The 19105-nt window shown below is 48.8% G+C and overlaps 1 protein-coding gene across 2 annotated transcripts in view; it reads right to left on the reverse strand.

Moving 5' to 3' along the window:
- The window catches only part of B3GLCT (beta 3-glucosyltransferase), a gene marked incomplete at its 5' end in the record, with an annotated part of 115369 nt that extends 101924 nt beyond the window's left edge, over window positions 1-13445 (reverse strand). For both annotated transcript variants that reach the window (XM_079722037.1, XM_079722036.1), the window contains one exon: window positions 13373-13445. In XM_079722037.1, the coding sequence (XP_079578163.1) occupies window positions 13373-13445 (73 nt within the window). The remainder of the gene's footprint in view (window positions 1-13372) is intronic.
- Window positions 13446-19105: the final 5660 nt, after the last annotated feature.

Genomic DNA, 19105 nt, shown 5'->3' on the forward strand with positions numbered 1-19105 from the left:
ACCCAACCACAGGATGGAGGGCCCATCACTACGCAGGGCTGAGCACAGAGGGCAGAACCAGCCGCTGGCGGCTGAGGATCCAGTGGTGGAGCCCATGTAACGGGCCCAGAACAGGGCCTGGCACACGCTGAGGCTCTGGGTGTGAGCAGCTACTGTCACTATCATTATTAATCTATGCTACTGTTTGTTCAACGGAAAATCAGAGAGTGGCTGCGTGTGTCACGGGCCACGCGTCATGCCAGCAGCCGGGTGAAGATGAATAAGCAGCTCCCCAAGGAGCTGATGGTCTCACGTGACAGACGAGCCCCTCCACCAACGACCAAGTGCAGATGGGCACCCTCCGATGGCAGCTGTTCTAATGGCACCGCCAAGGGAGCCCCTGAAGAGGGAGGGCAAAGCACCAAGCAGGGCAGCAAGCTCAACACGGGGCTTGAGCAAGTAAACTCCAGACAGCAGAGACTCCCAGTACAGAGGAGGAGGCCTGGAAACAGGCTTCTGCACACAAAGCACATTAAACAGCCCAGTGTGCCCAGACCATGGACAGCCCAGGGGAGGGGAGTGACCCGGGCGTGGACAGCCGGGGGGGGAGGGTGTGACTGGGGCCAGAGGTGAGGCTGGGGATGACAGGGCCACATGGGAAAGGGGTTAGTGCCAGGGAGTCTGGTTTTGTTCTGAGCGCCATTAAAAGCTTTGGGAGGCTTTTAAGGAGGGGAGTGCCATGTGGAAACGTGTGCCCTAGACAAGTTTCCAGAGGCAGCGTGTGGGGTGGGCCGTGGAGGGACAAAGAAAGACACACACGCATGCCAGCCGGGAGGGTAACGGAGCCGGGCAATGAGAGGTCAGGGACTGAATTAAGACGAGGCAGCGCCTGGGCAGAGCGGCGTGGGGAGCGAGAGTGGAGCTGGAGATACTGAAGAGGCAGGATCTCCAGGCCTTGAGACGGACCCTACAGGTGGATGAGGGCAGGGAGGAGCGGGCAGAGAGACGCGCGTAGGTGATTCCGGGTTTCAGATCCGAGGGGCGGATAGACGGGGGTGCCCGTCGCACACTGGAGTGTAACGAGCGGTGAGTGGATTGTGGGAAAACTCAGTCTGGTTCCCAGTCTCCCGAGGTGCTGCCTGACATTCAAGTGGACACACCCCACGGCAGCCTGGTCCCCAGGGGGCCGCTCGGTGCACAGGCGTGAGGGGAGCCTCCACGCTCAGTGTGTCCACGCGCGAGAGAACTGAGGGCGCAAGGCTGGATGGGGAAGACGCGGGCAGGGGAGCCCCGATATCTCGGGGACAGAACTGCAAAGGAGACAGAAAGGCACGGCCAGGCAGAGAGGAGGAGGCAGGCGTGTAAGGCGTTTTCAAGGTGTCCTCTGAAGGAGCCCTCTCGTGAGAGCGCCACAGAACGAGGGAAGACGCCGCATCTCGGGGGCCCCGCAGCACCCTGCGCACACATGGAGTCTAACTCCCACACCACGCACCACCCAACCCGCCGCTGAGCAGCTCAGCCACGAGGCCTCTGGGAGCTTCTGCCTCCCTCCCTGTACAGGGGGAATTTAAACCAGGGAGGTCTAAGGCAATGCTTGCACACGTCCGGGGCCGTGCCTGGCCTACGGGAAGAGCTGCAGCTGAGCCCTCTGCTCAGGTGCCAGGTACCAACAGCAAACTCTCAGGGAAAGAGATCTGCCGCTCTGGGGACAACGCCAGCACAATTCTGCCACCACAGCAGGTGGAAAGGTGGGTGGCGTTTCGTGTCGGGAACCCCTTTGCGGTGTTCCATGGGTTCACGGGCAAAGGATGCAGCCAGTTGGGAGAAGTAACGAGAGGCGTGGCAGGGAGCACACAGGCCTGACACTGCTCCTCGGCCCAGCCCACGGCTGCCCGCACTTGCGCCCGCTCCGTCTGAAACACATCTCCCGTTTCCTCATAGAAGTCAGTGGGAAAGTGGATCTTGGAATACAGATTTTTCCTCACTTGGAAACGACGTTTGCCAGGACCAATATATCCTATGTGCCAGGGGGTAAGCATATGCGCAGGAAGGACAGTAAATGGGAGGGAAAAAAAAGAAAAAGGAAATAACCATATATTTTAGGAAGGAAAAGATCTTTGGCTTCTTTGATTCATATCTCATTTAAACAGATGATATGAAAACCCATATGCCACTCAGGATCTGAAAAGAAGAAAATTCTAACTCAAGCAGAGTTTGGGGAGAGATTCGTAAGCACGTTCCATAGGCGGAGCCGTGGGTGAGGGCAGAAGAGTCCTGATCACACAGCCCATTCCAGAACACACAGAAGGGCTCGAGAGAGCAAACATACAAACGCAAGGAAATGGGCACTCCGTACAGCTCCTTTACTCTGCTAGAGTATGCTCCGCAGTTAGCTGTCAGGCTCATTTATGCCTGACTTTTGGTATCTTAATTTTATAACATAAAAAGCCGGTCCCGGGCTTCCCTGGTGGCGCAGTGGTTGAGAGTCCGCCTGCCGATGCAGGGGACACGGGTTCGTGCCCCGGTCCGGAAAGATCCCACATGCCGTGGAGCGGCTGTGCCCGTGCGCCATGGCCGCTGAGCCTGCGCGTCCGGAGCCTGTGCTCCGCAAGGGGAGAGGCCACAGGGGTGAGAGGCCCGTGTACCGCCAAAAACAAACAAACAAACAAAAGTCAGTCCCAAAAAGCACCCCCGTTGGTGCCACTGAATCCGTGGCATCCACAGCCCGAGATGTTCCAGCGCCTCTGGGAACTCACCTGTCTATTGTCCAAAAATCTCTGCTCCAACAACGTACTGCTGCTGTTTTTGAGACTCATGCTCCACGCACTACAGTCCCTCCGGTAGCATCTATAAATCCGCCAAACGAGTCCAGAACCAGAGGAAGACTTCTTAGGTCGCGTTCTGGGGTTTCTAGTTCCCTTTCCAAAGAGACAGAACACCTGACTGCCGAGTATCAGGCCTCAGTTCCACACTTTGCTTTCTCCGTAACAGCTCCTTACTTCATCTTAAAGACAAAGCAACCAGCAATCACCTTTACTTTCTACAGGCTTGCAGGAAAATCACCCAGTAACAGTTTACACCTGGGCCGGGGGGCCTGAGAAGGATTCTAAACCTGCCAGCACACACAACTCACCTGGCCCCTTATTAAAGATGCAGATCCATGGGGCCTCATTTTGGCTGTCTTGAATCAGAAAATTCTCGGGCTGGGACCCAGAAATCTGCATTTTAACAAAGAGAACCTTAACAAAGGGGACTCTTTAAGACCCTGAGGTGTTCTCGTATGTGCGGAAGTCTGACACACACTGGGATGGACAGGGAGACTGGCACTCAAGGGAACGGAACAAGGCTTTTCTCCCAACAGGCTTTGGCCATTTACCTTCCTTTACTTCCTTCATTCCATAAATGAAAAACAAGCTTCTGCATATCCACCCTCGAGGATCTGGAGAAGATAAATTCGGCGTGATGTGCAAAGGGCCTTGAGCTTCTTATGGGAAGCAGTGATGTAAACCAAAACATATCACCTTTTCAGATCATGAAATATTCCTTTATGAGTGGAAGCAAGTCGCATCCCTCGGAGAGACCAGCATTGCTGTACTTGAGATGCATTCAAATCTTATTTGATGGTACTTTAACTCATGTGTTTTGTCTAAACCTACAGCTTTACATCATATCAGCTTTACAGATAGACTGTTTGCTTCCCCAACTTCTTCCAAATCTTCAGGGCACATACATTTTGAGTAAACGTTTAAATAAATTTATGTTGTCAATCAAGGCTCTCTTCTTTAAAAACGAAAAGTAACAAACGAAAAACTCAAATTTCCCCCAAATCTCTCTTGAGCTAACCTCTCCTCTGAGCTCCAGACCCGCAGAACTAACTGCCCACCAGACGTGGTACCTAAGCATCTCACATGCACCCCCAAACTCAACTTGACCAAATGGAACTCATCATCCTCACCTCCTCTTAAAATTAAATTTTAGAAAACCATCTGGGTACTTAATGCCACAGAACTGTACACTTAAAAATGGTTCAAATGATTCATCTTATGTTGTATATATTCAACTACAATAAAAGATTTCTTCTTTTGATTAAATCTGGTCCCTCTCCATCAGTGCCTGGATCAGTAAACAGAGGCACTCTCCACCTACAGCTCAGAGCAAGAAACTATGATATCCTTGACCCTCCTCTCAGCCCACTGGACCAGTCAACCACCACGCCTCAGACTCTAAGTCAGCTCTCACGTGGCCTCCTCACTGGTCCCTCACGTCCACACTGGCCCCTCCCATCCCTGCTCCAACGAGCGTGAGCTTCTTAAAATGGCAGTCAAATCACTGTCACTCTCCTAAGACAACCCTGCAGTGCCCCCTACCACTCTAAGGACAACGTCCAGAACCCCTCCCCTAGCCTTCACAGCCCCGCGTAAGCCGCCCGCCTGACCGTCCGGCCCCTCCCCCCTCCAGTCCTGTCCTTCCTCCACCAGCTTCCTCCAGCACAGCTCTGCCCCTGCGGGCGTGCTTCCTCCCTCCCTCCAGGCACCTGATCTCTGCCTCCCCTTTGGGGCTGAGCTCTGATGCCCTTCCTTGAGAAACTCCAGAGTTCCCTGGTGGCCTAGTGGTTACGAGTCCGGGCTTTCAATGTTGGGCCCTCTGGGTTCCATCCCTGGTCCGGGATCTCAGTTCCCACAAGCCGCACGATGTGGCAAAAAAAAAAAAAAAAGAAAACAGGAAACTCCAAGGTTTCTCAGCCCGGCACTATTGACGATTTGACCAGATAATCGACTCTTTTTGGGGTGGGAGCTGTCCCATGCACTGCAGGCCACTCAGCAGCACTCCTGCCAAACCAGCCCCTGGGACAGCCATCTACAAGCGCTCCCTGGGGGGCACGAGGGCCCCCTGTTGGGAACCACTGCTCCAGACTCCAGGTAAAAAGCCACAACCGTCCCTGCAACACTTAGCACAGAGCCCTGGACGCCATCACCGCAGCACCGGGCAGGCTGCAATTCTGCTCCTGGTGCAGTTCGTGTTCTATGTCCCCTTCAAGACAGCGAGCTCCACAAGGGTAGGGAGAGACTAGATCGGTCTCCTTCCTGCCCTATCAACCCCAGGGCCTGAGACATAATAGACAGGACTCGACACTTTTGGAATAGATGAAGAAACTGTGAGTACAGCTCTTCCTTTTAATACTAGTTAAGTTATTAACACGTTCTAGTAGCTCAAATCAGCACCTCCACTGAATCTGTTTTCTTTGGGAGGAGCTTAGTGATCAGACGGTTGAAATGTGACATTAAGAGAGACTCTCAATCAATAAACCCCTGACACCCACCATCATTTTTCCTTTATATTTGGAAAGATGGAATTAGCACTCCTGTATATTGTTCTTCAGCAATAATCTGCTCAACGCCAAGATGGGCTACCTGTAATGCTACAAGAAAGCAAAACGTGTAACATTTGCGAATCAGGCTTGCTTTATCATGTTTCTAATGAAAAGCAAAAAACCTGGCCCTTAATGGTCCAAATGAGATCAGTAATTACCACTTGCTCAAGTACTGGGCGCACAGTGTTTTCCTCAGAAGAAGTTAACAAGAGGGTCTGGACATCTCCTCCCCTCCCCCACCCCCATGTGAAACAGCTACTCTTCCTCCCTCCCCTTCCACCCCCCCACCCAGCCTGACTATTGGTCACAGGCCAACTCCCTTGGGTCAAGTCCATGAGCAAGCGGGCCATGCCAGCTTGGGGGTCCTGGACTACCTGGACAACAGAGAATCCATCCAGATGGTTAAAACCTGCGCTAGTAATATCTGAGTACTGCTGAAGAAATAAACGGAGGGCTTAAAAATCCAAAAAAAACCCCACAAACCAACCTGGAGCCAGGTGCGACTCCTGGGGTCCTAAAATGTCTGGCTTACTGCAATGAAAAGAATCTGAGCAAGACCTGGCTCAGAATGAGAAATCACCCCTAATTTTGGCAGGTGCTAAGAAATATAATCCTGACTCAGAATAGAAACAGGGATACGAAAGATAAACGTTAACATCTATTATTTTACCACTGGTTCAAATAAGCTTCTTCACAGATGTATCAATTAGAATCAGGTTTGGCTGCATGTAATCAATCCCCCCCACCAACAGCAATTGAGGCTTAAACAAGGCAGATTTTTTTCTTTAATGCAATACAAGTGTGGAAATAGGCAACGCTGGCCTAGCACAGTGCTCCACAGCCACCTTGCACCCAGGTGGTGCCATCCTTTCTGCTCTACCATCCTTACTACTGGCTTCTGTCTTCAAGGTCACCTCGTGGTCACAAGATGGCCCCTGTAGCTCCAGCCATTAGGTTCACATAATAGGCCATGGGAAGGAGGAGGAAACAATGGCAGAGGACCTGCACCTCAGCTGGGTCAGCCACCTTTAATAAGCTCTACCGAGAGACGCACCCAAAGAGCTCTACAGATAGCTCACTGGCTACCGCTGTTTGCAAGGGCCAATGAAAAATGTTGTCCACTAGACACACTGCCGCCACCACCCCCACTACCACTCCTACACCCTTCCCCTTCCCCCTGTATTATTAGTTTGCTAGGGCTGCCATAATAGAAACCACAGGGGGCTTAAACAACGGAAATTTATTTCTCACAGTTCTAGAGGCTAGAAGTCCAAGCTCAAGGTGCCAGCAGGGTTGGTTTCTGCTGAGACCTCTCTCCTTGGCTTTTAGATGGATGTCTTCTCACTGTGTCCTCATACAGCCTTTTTTCTCTGAGCCTGTCTGGCATCTCTTCCTCTTCTTATAAGGACACCAGTCCTATTGGATTAGGGCCCTACCCTTATGGCCTCTTTTAACCTTAATTACCTCCTTAAAGGCGCCTCTCCAAATACAGTCATATTGGGGATCAAGGCTTCAACATAGGCATTTGAAGGACACAACTCAGTCCATAACAGTGCTGATTATCTAAGAGGTTTTTCATCCAGGAAAAGAAGGAACTAAGGGTTTTGGAGTAGCAGATAGCAGATTCTGCTACAACAGAGTCAGTTAAAACTGTAAGAGATGGCCAAGTTCTAGTATTTTACCTACTCTATGCCTCCTGTTTTATATGAGAAAACTGAGACTCAAGGCAATGAGAAGCCATACAGTGGCTGACCTAGAGGCATGAATAAATCTTCTGAGTCTAGTACAGCTCTTCCTCTTAACACTAGTTAAGTTATTAACACGTTCTAGTAGCTCAAATCAGCACCTCCACTGAATTTATTTTCTTTGGGAGGAGCTTAGTGATCAGACGGTTGAAATGTGACATTAAGAGAGACTCTCAATCAATAAACCCCTGACACCCACCATCATTTTTCCTTTATATTTGGAAAGATGGAATTAGCACTCCTGTATATTGTTCTTCAGCAAGAATCTGCTCAACGCCAAGATGGGCTACCTGTAATGCTACAAGGAAGCAAAACGTGTAACATTTGCGAATTAGGCTTGCTTTATCATGTTTCTAATGAAAAGCAAAAAACCTGGCCCTTAATGGTCCAAATGAGATCAGTAATTACCACTTGCTCAAGTACTGGGCGCACAGTGTTTTCCTCAGAAGAAGTTAACAAGAGGGTCTGGACATCTCCTCCCCTCCCCCACCCCCATGTGAAACAGCTACTCTTCCTCCCTCCCCTTCCACCCCCCCACCCAGCCTGACTATTGGTCACAGGCCAACTCCCTTGGGTCAAGTCCATGAGCAAGCGGGCCACGCCAGCTTGGGGGGTCCTGGACTACCTGGACAACAGAGAATCCATCCAGATGGTTAAAACCTGCGCTAGTAATATCTGAGTACTGCTGAGGAAATAAACGGAGGGCTTAAAAATCCAAAAAACACCCCACAAACCAACCTGGAGCCAGGTGCGACTCCTGGGGTCCTAAAATGTCTGGCTTACTGCAATGAAAAGAATCTGAGCAAGACCTGGCTCAGAATGAGAAATCACCCCTAATTTTGGCAGGTGCTAAGAAATATAATTCTGACTCAGAATAGAAACAGGGATACGAAAGATAAACGTTAACATCTATTATTTTACCACTGGTTCAAATAAGCTTCTTCACAGATGTATCAATTAGAATCAGGTTTGGCTGCATGTAATCAATCCCCCCACCAACAGCAATTGAGGCTTAAACAAGGCAGATTTTTTCTTTAATGCAATACAAGTGTGGAAATAGGCAACGCTGGCCTAGCACAGTGCTCCACAGCCACCTTGCACCCAGGTGGTGCCATCCTTTCTGCTCTACCATCCTTACTACTGGCTTCTGTCTTCAAGGTCACCTCGTGGTCACAAGATGGCCCCTGTAGCTCCAGCCATTAGACTCACATAATAGGCCATGGGAAGGAGGAGGAAACAATGGCAGAGGACCTGCACCTCAGCTGGGTCAGCCACCTTTAATAAGCTCTACCGAGAGACGCACCCAAAGAGCTCTACAGATAGCTCACTGGCTACCGCTGTTTGCAAGGGCCAATGAAAAATGTTGTCCACTAGACACACTGCCGCCACCACCCCCACTACCACTCCTACACCCTTCCCCTTCCCCCTGTATTATTAGTTTGCTAGGGCTGCCATAATAGAAACCACAGGGGGCTTAAACAACGGAAATTTATTTCTCACAGTTCTAGAGGCCAGAAATCCAAGATCAAGGTGCCAGCAGGGTTGGTTTCTGCTGAGGCCTCTCTCCTTGGCTTTTAGATGGATGTCTTCTCACTGTGTCCTCATACAGCCTTTTTTCTCTGAGCCTGTCTGGCATCTCTTCCTCTTCTTATAAGGACACCAGTCCTATTGGATTAGGGCCCTACCCTTATGGCCTCTTTTAACCTTAATTACCTCCTTAAAGGCGCCTCTCCAAATACAGTCATATTGGGGATCAAGGCTTCAACATAGGCATTTGAAGGACACAACTCAGTCCATAACAGTGCTGATTATCTAAGAGGTTTTTCATCCAGGAAAAGAAGGAACTAAGGGTTTTGGAGTAGCAGATAGCAGATTCTGCTACAACAGAGTCAGTTAAAACTGTAAGAGATGGCCAAGTTCTAGTATTTTACCTACTCTATGCCTCCTGTTTTATATGAGAAAACTGAGACTCAAGGCAATGAGAAGCCACACAGTGGCTGACCTAGAGGCATGAATAAATCTTCTGAGTCTAGTACAGCTCTTCCTCTTAACACTAGTTAAGTTATTAACACGTTCTAGTAGCTCAAATCAGCACCTCCACTGAATTTATTTTCTTTGGGAGGAGCTTAGTGATCAGACGGTTGAAATGTGACATTAAGAGAGACTCTCAATCAATAAACCCCTGACACCCACCATCATTTTTCCTTTATATTTGGAAAGATGGAATTAGCACTCCTGTATATTGTTCTTCAGCAAGAATCTGCTCAACGCCAAGATGGGCTACCTGTAATGCTACAAGGAAGCAAAACGTGTAACATTTGCGAATTAGGCTTGCTTTATCATGTTTCTAATGAAAAGCAAAAAACCTGGCCCTTAATGGTCCAAATGAGATCAGTAATTACCACTTGCTCAAGTACTGGGCGCACAGTGTTTTCCTCAGAAGAAGTTAACAAGAGGGTCTGGACATCTCCTCCCCTCCCCCACCCCCATGTGAAACAGCTACTCTTCCTCCCTCCCCTTCCACCCCCCCACCCAGCCTGACTATTGGTCACAGGCCAACTCCCTTGGGTCAAGTCCATGAGCAAGCGGGCCACGCCAGCTTGGGGGGTCCTGGACTACCTGGACAACAGAGAATCCATCCAGATGGTTAAAACCTGCGCTAGTAATATCTGAGTACTGCTGAGGAAATAAACGGAGGGCTTAAAAATCCAAAAAACACCCCACAAACCAACCTGGAGCCAGGTGCGACTCCTGGGGTCCTAAAATGTCTGGCTTACTGCAATGAAAAGAATCTGAGCAAGACCTGGCTCAGAATGAGAAATCACCCCTAATTTTGGCAGGTGCTAAGAAATATAATTCTGACTCAGAATAGAAACAGGGATACGAAAGATAAACGTTAACATCTATTATTTTACCACTGGTTCAAATAAGCTTCTTCACAGATGTATCAATTAGAATCAGGTTTGGCTGCATGTAATCAATCCCCCCACCAACAGCAATTGAGGCTTAAACAAGGCAGATTTTTTCTTTAATGCAATACAAGTGTGGAAATAGGCAACGCTGGCCTAGCACAGTGCTCCACAGCCACCTTGCACCCAGGTGGTGCCATCCTTTCTGCTCTACCATCCTTACTACTGGCTTCTGTCTTCAAGGTCACCTCGTGGTCACAAGATGGCCCCTGTAGCTCCAGCCATTAGACTCACATAATAGGCCATGGGAAGGAGGAGGAAACAATGGCAGAGGACCTGCACCTCAGCTGGGTCAGCCACCTTTAATAAGCTCTACCGAGAGACGCACCCAAAGAGCTCTACAGATAGCTCACTGGCTACCGCTGTTTGCAAGGGCCAATGAAAAATGTTGTCCACTAGACACACTGCCGCCACCACCCCCACTACCACTCCTACACCCTTCCCCTTCCCCCTGTATTATTAGTTTGCTAGGGCTGCCATAATAGAAACCACAGGGGGCTTAAACAACGGAAATTTATTTCTCACAGTTCTAGAGGCCAGAAATCCAAGATCAAGGTGCCAGCAGGGTTGGTTTCTGCTGAGGCCTCTCTCCTTGGCTTTTAGATGGATGTCTTCTCACTGTGTCCTCATACAGCCTTTTTTCTCTGAGCCTGTCTGGCATCTCTTCCTCTTCTTATAAGGACACCAGTCCTATTGGATTAGGGCCCTACCCTTATGGCCTCTTTTAACCTTAATTACCTCCTTAAAGGCGCCTCTCCAAATACAGTCATATTGGGGATCAAGGCTTCAACATAGGCATTTGAAGGACACAACTCAGTCCATAACAGTGCTGATTATCTAAGAGGTTTTTCATCCAGGAAAAGAAGGAACTAAGGGTTTTGGAGTAGCAGATAGCAGATTCTGCTACAACAGAGTCAGTTAAAACTGTAAGAGATGGCCAAGTTCTAGTATTTTACCTACTCTATGCCTCCTGTTTTATATGAGAAAACTGAGACTCAAGGCAATGAGAAGCCACACTGTGGCTGACCTAGAAGCATGAATAAATCTTCTGAGTCTAGTACCAGCTTTGGACTTCAGAACTGAAGTTGCAGTGGATTTTGTCTGTATAACCGTATGCATTTAAAGTAAAAGTTCTATATTCACTTTTCTCTGAAAGCTCAAATGAATATACTACAATTTGTGGGAAAACTAAACTATATACAGTCAGCCCCCACCCTGCCCTTATAAGGGAATATTTAAGGTATCTTTACTCTGTCTGGATTGTTCACATGCCTTGAACTCCTATCATGTTCTCTATTTCAGCAAGAGTCCAAGAACCCTGATTTCAAGATATACAAAGACTGGGTACCACAGCTTTTTATTTCTTGGTGCCCCCCACTACATCAAAGCAGAGCTCAATAAAAGGAACTTAAGATTTACTTCAGACCTGGAAGAATACAGTTTCCTCTCTGTACCAACCCATGAAAGCTAGTTCACAAAGCCAAATGTCTCCCGGGGAACTCTTAATAGGTTTTATGTTTTACTTATTGTGCTTATCTGACATCTTCACAAGGCTAACAGACATCTCTAAAAATATGTGGACATTTTAGTTCATTCTTTACGTCCTTTAACGTATTACCAAGTGTGGAAAGTGCAGATACTCCCTTACACCAAGTGTGGACAGTGCAGATATTCCCTTATGTGCAGTGAAAAATAGATACACATAGCAACACAAGTGTGCACTTCAGCCTGTATAGTGAATATATTATATACATATATTATATCCCCAGTACATCTTACAAAGTGCAGGGCTATGAATAGAATGCCAATTTCAGTTACCACCCACCCCATTTGGTGAGTTGCAAAACGTCTAGGCAGCAAGCCAACTGATGCAGCCAGGAGTCCCCTAGCCCCGTCCCAGCCCTCCAGCCTCCCCTTCTCCCAGGGCTGCCCGCCGCCCTCCCAAGCAATGCACTCTTTCTTCCACTAAAGCAGATCCCCGCCAAGTTCAGTTGCTCCCCACCATCAGTTATAGCCTTCTCCGCCCAAGGTGCCCAAACATTTTTAATTACATTGTTACTTACTAATCACGCATGTGAACAATTACCAATTAATCTCACTCGATTTTCCCACACTTACTGAGTTCCTATAGACATGCCAGGGGTACACAGATTAAGGTCCTTATTCGGAGAATTTAAGTCCAAATCAAAACGGCTGTCCGGTGGGCTACCAAAACAGCAGTGTACAATGACGCTATGTCTTTTCCTAAATTGCACCAGTCTGCCATGTCTAAAAATCTGAAACTACTGCCTCTTAACAGGCTGGAAACACAAAAGTCTGGGATAGAAGACAACAACCCTGAGAACACTGAAAAGGAGTAATTTTTCCTCCAAGCTTGAACACATCTCATCATGAAAGTCAATTGCAATGATTTTTTTAAAAAAACTTTCATCACATTATTTTATGATAAGGGGGGGGGAGCACGCTCTTGTGAGGAGCATGGAAGAAAAAAGGGAAGGGGCGTTACAGCAGCAGCAGACAAGCACTGTTCGCAGAAGTGTTCTCTAATTTTCCCCCATGAAGACGCAAGATTCGGGAAGGCTTCCCCACGGCCTCCCCAGAGGCACGACCGATACACGGAGGCCCAGCCGGACACCCGGTCCTCCCTTCCTGGTCAAGGAATCCGTAGAAGGGGCTGGTGCCCACTGGGCATCCCAGCCTAGGGGGCCAGGGCAGGTCCGAGAGACCGCTCAGGAAGCCCCGGGGGCACCGCCGGTCGCCCTCGCGGGCCGGGCGGGCGGGGCGGAGCGGAGCGCGCGGGGGCCCGGGCCACGGAGCTCGCCCGCCTCCAGCCTCTGCCGCCAGCGCCGGGCGCGCGGGGGGCCGGCGGGGAGTCGGGGGGGCCGGTGGGGCGCGGGCGGAAGGCGAGGGGGCGGGCCCGCGGCCGCCGCTTCCCTCTATCCAAAGTTTCTCGCAGTTGCGTTCACTCCGCGCTTCCTGTGGGGGTGGGCGCCGCGCCCTCGCGGGCCGGCCGGCCGCCGGCTCGCAGCGGAAGGAAGCGGGAAGACGCGAGTCGGGCCGCGGCGGCGGCGGGACCCCGCGAGCCGAAAGGGGCCGGGAAGGAGCGCCCCGGGGTCTCAGGGTCCGGAGGAGCCGAGTCCGGCCGGGGCGCCGCGAGCGGGCGCTGCCGTGGGCGCGGCGGGGCGCGGGCGCCCGCGGGGCAGGGCTGGGCCGCCCGGCGTCTCCCTCGGCGCGGACGCGGGGCGCGGGCGGCTGCTCCCGGGGAGCCCGCCCCTCTCCCGTGCGCGCCCGGGCCGCCCGTTACTTACCCAGGGAGCAGGTGAGCAGCGAGAGCAGTGCCGGGAGCGCCAGGCGGCGGCCGCGGCGGGCAGGCGGCCGCATCCCGGCGGCGGGGCTGCGCGCCCTGTCCGGACGCGGGGACGCGAGACGCGCGGGGAACGGAGCTGCGCCGCTGCCGCCGCCGCCCCTGCCGCCGCGGCTGACCCTCCTCCGCCGGCTCCCCTCTTCCCTCCCCCAGCTCCGCGCCGGCTCCGGACGCGCCCTCTGGCGGCCGGTATCGGGAGCGCCCGCCTGGCTCGCGGCCGGGGCTGGGGTCCGCGGCCGCGGTGCGGGTAGAGGTGGCCGCTCCTCCGCGGGGACAGCGCCCTCCTTCCAGGCATCTGACCTCTGCTCCCTGCGGTCTCCACCCCTCCTTTTCCTCCCTCTCCATCACCTAGGCCCCATCCTTCGCCTTCGCGCTCTCCCACCTTACTCCATCACCTCCCTTTCCTTGGTCTCCAGTAAATCTCTAGTGCCCCTTCTTATCCCCAGAGTGAAGCGGCGCGGGGCGGGCGGCAGAGGAGGGAAAGGAGAATCACTTTTCTTCCCTGCTAATGTACCATCTGCTATATTAAAAAAATCAATAATTCAACTCAACATCGTTGGCACCAATGTTCTACTTTGATGAAGGTGCTTTTGATCAGCTCAACTAATTTACTTCATATTCTTTTTTTTAATGGAAGTTGGCCAATAGCTTAGGCCTGGAATTTGGCTTTTAATAGAAATTTGTGTAAACGTAATTCTGTATAAATGTAATTTTAAGTGTTCACCATAATGGAAGAGGGAGAGACTTTTATTCAAAAGTCTGATAAAAAATAAATTACTTTAGAAGAGTGGAGGGGCCACAGAAACCTCCTTTGGAAAGTCCCTCTTGTCCCCAGGTGACTGTCCCTCCCCAGCCGGGAAGATGGTGGCCTAAAAGGAAGCAATTACAGAGGAGGAACTGCAGCCCCCTCTGCCTCCCCCAAGCCTTGACTCACTTCTTTCTCCCAGGAAGGAGGCAGGACCAAGTGCTAACGCTCACCTGAGTTTAGACCGTGACCTCCTGAAGGTCACATCAGTGTTCTCATTCATACTTCGTCATAGTTTTTGGATGCCCACTCTGTGCCCGGGAGTGTACCAGGCACCCCATGAACACCAGCATCTTCCACATGGACATGCAACGTTCACCCACTTGCTAAACATTGCATGAAGACCAGTGCCAGGCCCTAGGGATACCAGTAAGATGTCGGGAATATAGAGAAGCAGGTGTTGAATGAATGTTTGCTGTCTTGAGACTAATAAACATGAATGCCCACTGGGAGGTTTAACCTTGAATGCACGAGGCCAGTATGGTCATCTGTCCTTACAACAGCTGCTACAAGTTTTTTAAAAGGAAGTCTGGAGACAAAGGGTTTTTTCTCTCTCTGGTTTATGTTGCCCTCTTAAAACTGGGAACTGAATATTTTGTGTTTTCCATTTTATGTGAATGCAAATAGTGCCATTTGTTCCGTTCAGCCAAGGTTTGTGGCTCCGTGTCCACACCATTTATCTGGGAGGGAAAAGAAATGTAAGACTGCTTCCTTGCCTTTTTTAGTGAAGGTATGCAAATTTATGGTTGACTGCATTGATCGCTTCTATCCTTTAAAACCCACCTGCCTGGTTTAGAGTTCTAGAAGTTTTCCAATTTCCAAAGCTGTTTAGCTTTCTTCCAAGAAGATATTCCTCACGTATATTAGATATTAAACATTCAACCAAGGTGTTTAAACAGACACAGAAGCCTAGAAATTAAGCAGCTTACTTACTGGGTATGTGTTCACATAACTACTCCATGTTTGGTAACAAGCAACTCTAGGTGCTTAATCAAAACTTTCATCCAAATTCATCATGTGGAGTCAATGTGTGGGAAACAGCCCTAAATACAGCCGAGAGCACCGTCTAAGTCATAAACTTGCCCCAGTGTTCTTCCTTCCCACAGCAGACACAGATAAATGGCACATCACAAAGCTCCATAACTCACATTTTGAAAAGGATTACCTTTCACTTACTCTAATCGTGTGATAAATGGACTTGCTGGGAGTGCTCCCTCCCGGTCACAGGTTGAGAGTTTCCTGGAACCAAACGGGCTCGTGGGGACACTAACGTTCCTGGTGATGCATGGCCTGCCTCAGCACCTGAAACACCAACTGTAAGGGGACGCCTTTCAACAGAGGACAATTAATCTCACGCACTGTAAGACTGTGATATGAAAAAAGGGCAGGTCACCGCTCTGCCTGCCTGGGTTTCACTCACCTGAATTCCAGATGCCATCCCCACACTGGCCCTCAAAAGTATGCCCTTCCCCTGAGCAGGGTGGAACAGGGTGTCACCTCTTTGGCGGGGAGCCCTATTGCATCGTGATTAAAACAGACTGGTAATTTGGGGGGGACACGGGTTTGATGCCTGGTCAGGGAACTGAGAACCCACATGCCTCACAGTGCAGCCAAAAAAAAAAAAAAAGACGGTAATTTTTAAGAGAATTTTCTAAATACTAAAGGAGAATATAAAGATATATGCAGAAAACCATAGATAGCCAAATAATCTAATAAGTTCCAAACAGATGGTTTCTGATCTCATAATAACTATAGGCCCAAAAGACTGGACTACATTCATTCATTCAACTGACACTGAACGCCTTCTAGCTGGCAAGCCCATTGCTAGGCTCTGGGGCAGATACAAAGAAGCATACAGCGTGGCCCTGGGCACAAGAACTCACAGTCCAGTGAGGGAGATAGAAACGTTCAGAAGTAATGTTCCTGCTGCAACGTTATGCTATAGCACAGGTGGAAACACTTTGGAACATACAGAGGCAAAAACAGAATCTATCAGCGCCTTGGGATTTGGTCAGAAAAGCAGAAGTGACTTTAGGGCAGGGTCTAAAAGGGGAAATAGGTTCCTAGGCTGAGAAAAAGAGGAAAGGCATCCCAGGCAGAGGCACACACGCACAAAGCAAAACTCGAAGTTGTCTGGTGGGTTGGGGAGTGGCAGTGAGGGCCCAGGCGTCTTGCCCAGCCCCGCCCAGCTGGCTGCCGCTGTCCCATGACTGGGCATCCTGTCCTGAATCAGCAAAGACCAAGGGACAGATTCCAACTCTCCATTCTCAGGTCCCTCTTACACGGCGTCAGGAAGGCCATTCTCTTGGCACACGGAAAAGTGGCCTTATGAACTATGAGTGCCCTTGGGGATTATTTTCCAAACCTAAAGTCCAGCCTGGCGTCTGACAGTGGACTAGAATGTCTAAAACTGGGTCTTTGTGATAATCAGACCCGTGATTTAACTAACCATCTGCTAACCATGCCCCATACCCCCAGAGTCGATGCACACCTGGTCATGGGAGAAAAACCAGTCACTTCACCTGAGGCTTTAACCTTTAGGGAAGCAAGGGAATCTTTATCCCCTACGGGAGAAGAGACAGCAAAACCCTGCATGGCTTGGAGTAGACCCATTGGCCACAGCCTCTTCTGCAGCAGGCGCTCAGGAGGATCACTCTGATGACAATGAATATGGGGGTCTCTCCCACGCCCTGGAGGAGCTTGTCTCCCTTTGCTTCCAAAGCTATTCCAAGATTATAAGCGAAACCACAATTTTTTACCGTAAGAGGCTTAACCGTGGGGTTCCTACAGGCTATCAGCCCTGAACCAAGATCCAGGAAATGCAACAGAGGTTCCCATCTCGGCAGGCCCCCAGGACAAGCCCAGAAATCTGACGCTGTTGCCATTCTGTTTTCTTGGGGGGGGGGGTTTAAGATAGAAAAAATGTGTAAAGTCTTCTCTACCAAAAAAAAGCTATCTCCTAGAAACTTCTGATCAGAAATAGATTAGCCACTTGGCTCTTTTGTTCGCCTTTCTAGAATCACATAGCCTCTGTTCTCAGTAAAGATCGGGAATCGCTCCTAATAGGCTTATCAACACGAGCACTAGGAAGTGTCCGCATCTAACTTTTTTTTTTTTTGCAATTTAAGTATATTTTATTTCCCCTCTATGATCCATTTTTAAAATTCAATTTATTTAAACTTAAAAAAAATTCATCCATTTCTCTCATCCTCTACCCCCGTACCTCTGGTAACCACCAGTGAGCTTGGTGTGTGTATATATTAACTCCCACGTGTAAAGGAGATCATACAGCATCTGTCTTCCTCTGTCTGAGTTCACTTAGCATAATGCTCTCGAGGTTTATCCATGTTGTCACAAATGGCAAGATTCTGTGCTTTTTTATGGCTCAAAAATACCCCACCAAATATAGACCACAATTTCTTTATCTATTCATCCAACAATGGACACTTAGGTCATTTCCATCTTTTGGCTATTGTAAATAATTCTGCAGTGAATATGGGGTGCATATCTTTTCAAATTAGTGTTTTTGTTTTCATCAGATAAATACCTCGAAGTTAAATTGCTGGATCTGGTAGTTCTATTTTTAATTTTTTGAAGAAACTCCTTCCTACTTTCCATAGTGGCTTTACCAATTTACATTCCCACCAACAATAGTGGGATCTGTGCTATTTGCAGATAACACGATATTATATACAGAAAACCCTAAAGATTTCATCAGAAAACTGTTAGAACTAATAAAGGAATTCAGTAAAAAATAAAAAATCAATACACAAAAATCTGTTGCATTTCTGTATACTAATAATGAACATCAGAAAGAGAAATTAAGAAAACAATCCCGTTTACAATTGCATCAAAAAGAATAAAATACCTAGGAATAAATTAACCAAGGAGGTGAAAAACCTGTACACTGAAAACTGCAAGACTTAAATGAAAGAAAAAGACAAATAAATGGAAAGAGATTCCATGCTCACGGATTGGAAGAATTTATACTGTATTGTTAAAATGTGCTAACGTGCACTGAACATTTGCCATAGGTAGACACTCTGCCGGTTACTTTCAAATATATTATTTCATTTAACCCTCACTAAAAAATATATAAAAGGACTACTGTTTTCCCACTTTACAGATTAGTAAACTGAGTCTCAGGCAGGTCAAATACCAACAGCCAGAACTGCCTTTAATGGAAGTTTCTTTCCACCAAATCATGCTCTGTAAGCAGGGTGGTAGCAGCAGGAATGGGAGAAAAGGGACCATTGTGAAGGTGTGACAGAGGTCACATCAACAGTACTTGTGAGCGAGTAGATATTGGCTGGAGTGAAGAAAGGGACCACAAAAGGAGACAGATGGAGCCATTAACTAAAACAGAGATCTTCCAAAGGAATGAGTTTATGGAAATGATAGAGTATCATCACTACTACTATTGTAAATGGTAGCTATACCCTCACAGTATCAATAGACTAATAGTAGTAGCAAACATTTAACAAACACTTATTATATACCAGGCACGATACTAAGTGCTCTCCATGCATTATTTCTTCTTAAAGAATATTTAGTTCTCAAAACAGCTTTATTCCTATTTTAGAGAGGTCAGGTGGCTTACATGAGGACAGCAATTCTCACGTGTGGTCCATGATCCTCTCAGGGGTCCCTAAGACTCCTTCAGGTACCCAGGTTCACAAGTCAAAACTTTTTATAACAGTACTAAATATTACAACATTACTTGGGTTTTTTTCTGTGTTGAATTCCCACCAGTGGTGCAAAAGCATTCATGGGAAAAAGTATTATTGCCTTAGCGCTAATCAAGGCAGTGGCAACAACAACAACAAAAAAAGCCGAGTTCACTTAAGAGGATCCTTGCTAAAGCGGAATAAA

Source organism: Hyperoodon ampullatus (genome assembly GCF_949752795.1).
Source record: "Hyperoodon ampullatus genome assembly, chromosome: 16".
NCBI classification, from domain to species: Eukaryota; Metazoa; Chordata; class Mammalia; order Artiodactyla; family Ziphiidae; genus Hyperoodon; species Hyperoodon ampullatus.